Source organism: Larus michahellis, chromosome 2 (genome assembly GCF_964199755.1).
Source record: "Larus michahellis chromosome 2, bLarMic1.1, whole genome shotgun sequence".
NCBI classification, from domain to species: Eukaryota; Metazoa; Chordata; class Aves; order Charadriiformes; family Laridae; genus Larus; species Larus michahellis.
Genome location: NC_133897.1, coordinates 161,713,551 through 161,723,661, shown reverse-complemented (window position 1 = coordinate 161,723,661; position 10,111 = coordinate 161,713,551). Strand labels below are relative to the sequence as shown.

The following is a 10,111-nucleotide window of genomic DNA, read 5'->3' as shown; positions in this document are numbered from 1 at the left end:
ACCAAATGTTTGTTGTTTTTTTTTTTTTTTAAACATAGTGCTTTGAGCTTCTCTGTGGAGGAATCCATGTTTTTATTCAGATTTTTTAAACAAAACTTAAATTATATACCTTATATACCCTAAATTACATACTTATAACGCTCTGAGAATGCTCTCCTTCATGTCCTCTCCCAGAATCTATCTTACATGGCCACTGTTGAGTACCTCCGCAGCTGTAAATATGGCTAGAGTTTTCCCTTCATGGAAAAACAGTTTACAAATCCCAGGAAGAACTATTTAACTACTTAACAAACTTTAGTCTTTGCTCTCATTAAACAGTGATTCTTTTTATATAAAAAATAATAAAATGTGTTCCCCAGGTGGTAATCCATGTTCGCCCAGGTCTCTGAGTTGGAGGTGACGGTGATGGGACTCAGACTGTCTCTACAGGGTACAATGACAGCTGATAGTTGCACTGATTGGCTTAAAACCAGTTTAATTGAGTAAAATTAAAGAAGAGACGTTATGGATCAATGCCTGGTGGCACAACTCCTGTTCCCACTCCTTCCTGGCTGCTCAGTTGTTTCAGTGCAGTTGTGTGGGGGCTGGCTGAGAGAACTAAGCTGGGTTACAAATAACTCTTTTTAAATAAGTTTTGCGTGTAGATTGTTTTGCAAATTGAATGCAGAGCGCTTGGCCGGGCAGAGCGCAACAGGTAGAGTTGGACGGCAAGGAACTGACTTACTGGCAAGGACTGAACAGCTCAGGGGGAAAAAGAGTGTGGAAAGCATCAAACTTGTTTTGTCCCCAGGGAAGTGTAACACCCTGGGTTGAAGTTAAGCCTGGAATTAAGTGTTTACCTCTCACATGGCTGGCCTTGTGACCGAGGAACTGGAATGTCCCATCTCAGGACAGCAAAGTGGGTGTTATTCTTCTGGGTGTGTTTCGAGGGTGCAGTTTGAGAACTCGTTCAGGTGGCAGCGCCACTGGTTGTTGGGCTCTTTGCAGGCTCGCCACTCGCTTTCACTGCTGCCCTGGTTTGAGCAACACGGGACTAATTTCTCTTCTAATGCCTGGGAAAACTGCACTTTTAGAAGACTCCAGTGGCTGAATTTGTGAAAATATTTATTTTACAGCCAGCTATGGTATGCAGGTTTCAAGGCCTCAGTGTTTCCAAGGTAGCCAGGTGGTGGGATGAGGAAGTGCAAGACCCAGGCACTCAACCCAGGCTGGCCAGCAGGATTATTTCATACCAGGAACATCAAATTCAATATAAATTAGAAAGTTTGCTGTGAAGTTCTCTTTCTCTCTCTTCCTTGATGGCTGCAATCCTGAGAACGTCTTGCCCTGGTGCTGGAGCTCTGAGCCCTTCCCTCCCTCCCAAAGCCCACATTTGTTGTCCCCTGCTGGGAGCGCACAGCTTCCCACTGATAGAATGGGCTGAGTATAATCCTTATATATTTTATATTGGTATCAGGATCAATATTGGATTTTAGTAATGTTAATAATCTAGTCTTATTCTATTATATCTGTTTACATTTCAACCCTCGGGTTTCCTAGTTTTTTTCCAGATTCCCCTTCCCGGGCGGGGAGGGGTCATCATGTGACAGAACAATTGTCTGAACGACAATAAATTGTTGTGGGTTCCTCAAGCCATAACAACTGCGTAGCTACTGAAACAGGCGTCATGGTGCGACTGCACGGGCCAAGTTCTGCCTAAACTTCTGTAATATCTGCAATATTATGTCCTCAAAATGACCCAAGGGAAGACTAAAAATATGAATTGCTGTGACAGAGGGGAATGCAAAACACTAAAATTTATGGTACGGTACTACTGACAAGTGGGGAAATATTTTTGTAAATATTTGTATTTTTGATTCCAAGAATTCAGTGTTTGGAAGGAGTAAACTTTTCCTCTAGTAATTAAACAAACAAACAAACAACCAACCAAAAAAACCCAAACCCACAAACTTGAAGCGTTTTGCTTTTTTAAAGTTTAGCAGTAGTGCAGTTCAAAGTGGGAACTGGCAAAGGGGGCTTTAAGTAGTAAACACACAATTAGTATTAACATATCAGCTTGAAAGAACAATTTTATCAAAGACCAGTTATATTAAATTATTTTTTAACTACATGAAAGGATAACGATTTTATATATCAATGTTTTATTGTTTAAATAACATCCAATAAAATAGTTCTTATCCCTAGAGAAAAAAAAAATCTTAATTCCTGATGTGCTAATCAAAAGGACAAAAGAAAAAGTCTAAAAGTAGTGCTGTTCATAAGACTTTCTTTCTGAATGATCTGATTTAGTTCACAACTGTCCCATGCTGCAATGCCCTTTGTCACGAAAGAAGTGGGAAAATCTTCATGTGATTTTGTAAAGTGAGCTTCTCGGTGTAAGAATATACCTTCCATGTTTGTCTAAAACTGCTTTTTGGTCAAACTGCTCTTCTGAAAAATAAGAAATCAGAGAACAACACTATGAGCTCAGTGAGAATTTTGTAGTTTTGAAAAACAATTGTTTGTAAGCAAGTGCAATAAACCGCCATGCAGTAAAGTTTATATGTACTGTAGGACTCCTTGTATTAGTTAAGAACCCCAACAGACATTTTGCATTGGTTTCTGCAGCAAAGCACACACAAAATTGATTTGAAGATTTTTTTTTTACAATATTTCTTACAGTATTTAGTTTTTCATATCTCTGAGTTCTGCCCTTCTGTTAGAATGCTTTATGCATTCTACTTCATAAAATGCTAAAGGTTTTTTGTCTTAAAAATACTGGTATTATAATAAAAATCAGGATGGTTGGAAAGTCACGGACTGGAAGCTCTTTAAGTGTCAAAGTCAAGACTGGCAGCATACTTCTGTTTTTATCCTCTTGCTGATATTTTTTGTTGCAGATCCTTAGGTCTGTGATCACATAATTTACTCTTTTCTCTCACAGGACTACTGCTTCGTTTAAGCAATTAAATAACACTCGGTTTGTGCCCTATATAGAGCTTTGCATCCTCCCTGTGGCATAATTAATTGTCTTGGGGGTGCTTATGGGGCATTTTTATTGATTTGCTTCTTCCACAGAAACAGCTTTTCAAAAAATGCAGTGGGGGAAAACAGGGAAAGCAATGCATTGAAGGTTAGGGTGAAAAGTTTCCTTAACTTCCCATGTTCATTTTAAGACATCTAGGATGAAGGGTTTGGGAAGCAATTATCACATTTAAACTCAGATGCTAAAATTTCCAGCTATAGAAATACATGATACTTTTCAAAGCACATTGCAAGATGGCATGGTAAGCAACCAGAACAGGAGGAAGACACAATTAATGAACACTGTTTCTATATCATACAGAAACTCTTTGAGAAAAGTATTATCCTCCTGAAAAATCTGTTCCTAATTTCTCTTTGTAAAACCTCATGTTTGCTTCTCAGCATTATTCCAGCTTCTGTAACAAATGAGGCAGAGTCCTGTTCTACAGACAACCCCCTTTGCTACGTAGCCCTAACTCATATCTAGGTCAGGTCCATCAACAACGCTAAATGAGTCAGAGATCTTGCACAAATGCAGTATATGACTGTGATGTTAAAGATTCCCAGAAATAGCTCATGCAAAACCAAGTGGAAATAAAAGCCGTACAAGGCAGTACTAATTCTAACTTTTTATTGATTTTACTACTTTAATTCTGTGGGACCACTCTTACTGAAGAGCTAAGCAAGGTGCACTCTGGTTTCACGCCTGTGAAAACACATTTTCAGTAAAGTGCTTTTCCTATTGTTTGTGAATGAAGCCAAACCATGTAACTGGGAAAAGGAGCAGTTGGTACCTGCTGTGCCTCAATAAGGGCATCTACACTCTCTTCATGGATTCCAGCTCCAGAAACAGGCTGAAACCCTACGCAATACGTCACTTGCTCTATACGTGAACTTTGCGTTCTCGAGCACTCTGTAGCGTTTTTCATTATTATTATACGAGAATTAGTTATGGGGAAGTCGATGATATTGGCCAGACACAGAGGCTAGAACAGGGAACTACTCAGTGGACTGAGGAGAGGGAAGTGGTAGCTGAATGTGATGAACACTTGCAGGAGATTATCTGCGAGTGGCTGGACAGAAGCTGGGGTGAAAGAAATACTTGGAAAGACCCTTTGAGGAAAACAGGAAAGATAACCTGTGAATGAAAACGGGGACTGGGAGCTGAAAGGCAGCAAAAGAGGTCAAACACGGAGATAGGCAAGAGAGACAGGGAATGCAGGGGTAGAGAGTGGACCTTGAATTTAGTCAATAAGGAAACCAGGACAGAATGAGATGAATACACAGACTGGGATCAGATTTCCTCTTGAGGTAAGGGAAGGAACGAGTGTATAGAAAACATACTGCTTTCAGGAGCCTGACTCAAGATTCATAAATACTCCTGTTTTCAGAAGATACCACTGAAACTCCTTTGTATCTTGGCATCTTCTGTTGTTGTCTACTTTGTTGTCTACTTACAGTTGACGCTAGTTGTCCCATTAGCTGCATCAGCTGTCGTGTGTGGCGCATCTGAACTCACGTTGGTGATGAGTTATGCGGGTTTTAATATGGTGAAATTTCTGGAAGAACTTGAGGGTATTTTTCTTTAAGCTGTGGAAATTGTGATTCAGAGGTTGCAAAGATTTTGCTTTAATTGGGCTCTGTGCGCTGGCCAGGCACCCCGGCAGTGACAGCCGTTCTCTCCTCACCTCTGAGAGACAAAGCTCCCAGAACATTTTGGCTAGGTCAGACACCAAAGCTCAGATATTCCAGCTCTGATTTTTCATCTTTGGTAAAGAACAAGCCTTTATTAACGTGGCCTTTTACACAGGCTTGCAATTGTGCAAAGCAGGACTGTAGGAAATAACTGTATGTAAAAAAGTAACAAACCATGTGTCATACTGATGCTTAACCAGTGGTTCTAACTACGTGAAAGATTTGGGACAAGCGCTTTTCTTGGCAGGAGAATCCACCCTACTTGCTGTAGTGAGGCTCGGTGACTGAAGGACCAGAGAATGTTCTTTCAATGCCAACGTAAGGATGAATATTACTCATGTCCTAAAAAGAGCACAATCCCTTCCTTTCACAGGTGGTGAGTGTCTAAGCATGCAAGTGCTTTCATCTTTATTGCTCCTAGTAGAAAACGTTCTCCAGAAGATGGCAGGTGCAGAGGTGAGCAGGGATGGGAAGAGAGGCAAAAACGGGCACCATGAGTCCAGAATCACAGAATCATGGGGGTTGGAAGGGACCTTCAGAGATCATCTAGTCAAACCCCCTGACAAAGCAGGTTCACCTAGAGCAGGTTGGACAGGTTTTGAATATCTCCCGAGAAGGAGTTTCCACAGTCTCTCTGGGCAGCCTGTTCCAGTGCTCCAGCACCCTCAAAGAAGGTGGTGAGTCAAGGCAGCAAGCTAAAGACAAAGGCAGACTCCTAAATTTTGCTTCTCATCAAGTCAGAATATCCAGGCATGATTCTGCTATAACATTGCTCTGTCATTCAGGTCAGAGGAGACAAATTAAGTAAATTAGCAGAGGGGAGCGACCATGGCCTCTGGAAAGGTCTGGTCTTCCTTCCCTTCTGCCTTGTATTTGTGTCCCTGACATAAATTCTGAAGAACATATTTCTGTATTAGCTGTCTCACGCAAGTCATTCTGAGCAAGAGGAATACTGGTGGGGTGAACACCGGTAGAGTACAGCTGCTCAGCCAAAGTCTCTCTGCTGGGGCCCAGGACTCAGGCTGGTTCCGGCCAGGCTCTCCTTGGCAGTAACCTTTCCCTGTCCTTTCAATCTGCGTCTGTAGCAACCAATGGAGCAAAACTCAACAGAGGACTGTTTAATGCTCTGAGTAGTGTAATAGAAGGTGACACCAGCTAGGAGAGATGACTTCATTTTACACACAAATGATTTCATTTCCTCACACTCGCCCTGTCATACACGTAAGCACCAAGGATGTTCGTTCAGGTATTCAGGCCAGAATTAGTTGTGGTGACATGGAGGACAAGGGACACAGGCCACTGAGTCCCCATCATGTCTCCCGGTTGTTCCTCAATTGGCAAGCTTGGTGTTTGGATGTGTCTTTTGTGCTGTTTAGGAGCAAATGGTAACTCATCTTTTGCGCATTCATGTTGCCCCACCCTGTGAGTCATTGCCGACGCTGCTGATGTACTGTCCGGTGTTTTCTCTGCTTTCCTCAGCTGGGTGTCTGGTGAGACGTGCCATGGTACTGATGACCTGCCGAGCATACGCCCTGCTTCAGCTCCTTCTGCTCCCAACACTCACAATTCCATTTGTAATGATCTTAAAGTTTCTGTTACAAATCTCTGCTCTCCCACCCCTGCTAGATCCTGGACTGTGTCTTCCCATAGGCCCTGGTGAGTTGAACAACAGGGTCCCACCTTCCTTTTGCCGGCAGGGCTGTAGTTGTTTGCTATCATCTGACACAGATGGTCTAAGGGCATTTGCGTTGATGGGCCCTTATATGTCATGGATTCTTCTGTCCAGGCCAAAAGACACAAGAATAAAGGAAGGGGTAAAACTGTGAGGCTGGGTGTCCAGCATCCAGCTGGGTATTTTAGCATCCGGCAGACAAGGCTAGAAAATAAAAATGAAAATTAACAAGAGGAAAATTGCCGACTGGAATACAGTAAAATGGTCAGAAAACGCTCAAGTGATGGCAGAGGTGGCTCAGCCACAGAGTTGTGGCGAATCAGGTTTGGGGCCCTGGAGTGAACATTTATAATGTGGATCATCATATAGATGGTTTCTAGGTTAAAAGCAGTTTTGTTGGACTAAGAAATATGTAGGTTTTATGGCCTTCTGCCTGTGGTTGAATTTTACTTGTCACAATGAAATATAATCAGTGATGTTTAGAAAATATTTTTATAAGCTATTTCTGTTAATATGTACACATTATTTCTCTTGCTACAGAAAATTATTTAGGTTTATTACTGTAACTAATACTGAAATGAATTCTTGTTTTCACAATTTTTACTCTTTACACTTAATTGAGTACATCTGCAGTATGACAAAAAAAAATAATATAATACTGTTAATGTTCAGGAAGGATAATGAGATTCCTACACAGTCATTTGTACCGAAATTAACTACAGTAACAGACATTATGGAATTCAACACTAAATTCATTAATATTGAATGCAAACAACATTTATGATGATTTAAGAGTGAAAGTGATAAAGCTGGTGTTCAGTGGCTGTTAGTGTAGAAACAAAACAGCAAAGCAACAAAGCAGAAAAACACGAGGCAGAAGCGGGTGTTTACGAGCATTCCAGCAGCACTGGTTGTGCTGTGCCACGGAAGTAGCTGTCTTCAAGCTCCTATTAAGAAAAAAACCCTAATAATTTAATACCCAAATTCATAACTTAGAAAACTGAATGAAAAAAAAATTACGGTGATTCACCAAACTGTTGATACACACTGACACATGGCTCAGAGGCAAATCTAAATCTTCTGAAGTGCACTCAGATAAAAATAAACTTACAGAACGGCCGTGATCTTAGGCACAAGGCTAAATAACTACTTGAACTACATCACAAATGTTTATGGACCCGTTAATATGGTGAAAATTGCATCTTCCTCCAAACTTCAATTATCTTGTAGGAAATATGCATGTTAATCAAGACACATGATTGTAATCATTGGAGGTAAATTAAAACTGCTTAGATATCGAAGGGCTGTGTCAGTATGAATCGTCTGTTCCTGAGTCTGACCTAAGTCCCATCCTCCTAAGGGCCCTGGGGCTGGGATGCGGCTGCTCCCGGCCAGCGCGGTGGGGAGGGGGCGGGGAGCCTTCACTCCCGCGGGCAGAGCCTCGGGCCAACAGCGGCTTGGCCGCTGACCGGAGGAGAATTCCCCCTTATCTCCGCGTATCCAACCCCTCTCCCGCCGGGATCCCGGCCCCTTCCAGCCGCCCCTCAGGAGACGCGGCCGCGCCTGAACGTAACGAGCGCGAGGCCGCCGCTGCGCAGGCGCCGCCCAACCGCCGCCGCTCAGCCGTTGGGCGGGGCGCGAGGGGGGGGCGCGCGCTCCGGCCCCTCCCCCGCCCTGCTCTCGCGCTGCCGGCGCGACGTCGCGGAGGAGGAAGAAGCCGCCGTGTCGGGGGCGGCAGATTCGCCATAACCCGCCGCCCGGCCAGCCTCGCCCCCGCCGACTAAAATTATATATTTTAATTTATTTTATTTTATTTTTTACCAAAGGGGGAGCCTGGCCCGCTGTCGCGACAGTGATTTTTGTTGTGTTTTTTTTTCCCTTCCTCCTCTAGTCGTCTTTTTTTTGGTTTGTTTTTTTTTGGGGGGGGGGGGGTGGTGTTTTTTTTTTTTCGTTTCAGATCAGGCTGCGCCGCTCGGCTCTCGGCCCGCTCCCCCACCACCCCCCACCCTCCGTCCCGCCGGGTCCCTGCCGCGGTTATGGAGGCTGCGGCTGCAGGTGAGCGGGGCCGGGGCGGGCAGGGGAGCGCGCAGGGATCCTCTTACAGACGGAGGGGGTGTGAGGGGAAGGAAGTAGTTCCGGCGCGGGTTTGTCGTCACGCTGCGTCCGCACGAGAAGTAGTTCCCCCAGTGGTCGGCTGGCTGCTGCTTCTCCCGCCCCGGTGGTTATCTCCGCTCCGCTGGCGGCAAGGGGAGGGGGGACAGCGGCTGCCCGGCGGCCTGGAGGGCTGTGGGGCACCCCAAGGGTCGCCCTGCGGAGGGGTGAGGGAAGGCCGCCGTGTCCCTGTGGGGAGGCCCCAGCGCGGTCTGTGTGGCGGTGCCGGCCCGGGCCGGGCTAGGCCAGGCCACGCCGGGCTCTCCGCGGTCAGGGCGCTCCGGCTGGTGCTCGGCAGGGAGCCGGAGGGCTGGGGCGGTCCCGAGGTCCCCCGGGTGCCTGTGGGGGGACAGCTGGGAAAGAGTAGCTGCCGAGCTGCCTGCAGTCTGTATTGAAATGGTGCGCATCTGGGTTTAAAGCACTCGTGCTTTACTTTTGACAGCTTGTGTACGTAGTTTTAGCTCAAGAGCCTAAAAGTGCAGCTGCAGAAAGGAGATAACAAGTTAAAGTTAGATGCTTCCATTGCAATATCATCTCAGTCCTTTATGTGCCTTATATTGGCCTGACTTTCATGGGGGGATTCATGTCTAAGTAAATTTCATGGGGATTACACCGGTGAGTGAAATACGCAGACATGATAGCAAACGTTATGTACGTGCTTTCTTCATTTCACAATCCTTATGCATTTGTTGCAGGACAAGTTTGAGAAGTGATGTTGCAATAACTTAACGCTACTTAATTACCCTGTACACTCAAATTTGGCTTTTGGTTGTCGTTCCCTGAGATGACACTTTAATTTTTTAGAATCCTAAGGTATTTCTAGCTGTCCTATGAGGTGTTTACAGACAATTAGTTTACAACTCAAACAAGATTTTATGCCAAAGAGAATAGCACTATCAGGAGAATAGCTTGTATTTGTATCTGAACAGCAGAATATCTAACAGGTGCTGTGTTATTTAAGTACTATTGGAAGAGCCTTCCAGGACTGCTTTATATTCTCTGATACAACTTTAGATGAGAAATTAATTCGCTTTCTACTACTACTGTTGCTACTAATAAATTAGCATTTATTCAAGCACACTTGTCTTAATAATACAGAGTGGTTGTACCCAGAACTGTCACGAGTGGTATCTTTGATACTGCAGCTGCTGAACTGTGCCTGACTTCAGATGCATTTCTGTTATTTGTGCTTCAAAAAAACAGGTTTGGAGTGTTTCAATCAGGGCATCCTGAAGTCGTTGGCTGATCACATTGTTCGTGCTTATTCTTTGAGAGGTTCTGAGTGTTTTCGGTATCTTGGTAGCGTGGTTTACGGTGTGGTATTGTACGATAGTGTACTTTAGTGGCAACTTCAGCAGTGTTGCATTTAGCCGCATGAGGGCGATCTTAGAACATAAAAAATGACAACAAAGTCTTGGTGTAAGCACATCTAGTACAGTTTATTTTTTTTTAAATGATGGAAAATCTACCTTGTTTCTATGCTTGATAAACTGATTATTCTAAACTACTGCAAATAATTTAATTTCCTAGTTATTAGGACATCCTTTTTAATCTAGTTCTAAATTTTGTACGTTCTAACCAAGACAAGTG

The 10,111-nt window shown here is 44.0% G+C and overlaps 1 protein-coding gene across 2 annotated transcripts in view; it reads left to right on the top strand.

Moving 5' to 3' along the window:
• Nucleotides 1-7,786: 7,786 nt before the first annotated feature.
• Nucleotides 7,787-10,111, top strand: part of ZFAT (zinc finger and AT-hook domain containing) — a 98,090-nt gene continuing 95,765 nt past the window's right edge. For both annotated transcript variants that reach the window (XR_012585800.1, XM_074577889.1), the window contains exon 1: nucleotides 7,787-8,425. Coding sequence is in view for 1 of the 2 variants with exons in the window: in XM_074577889.1 (XP_074433990.1) it covers nucleotides 8,407-8,425 (19 nt within the window). In the remaining variant the exon portion in view is untranslated. The remainder of the gene's footprint in view (nucleotides 8,426-10,111) is intronic.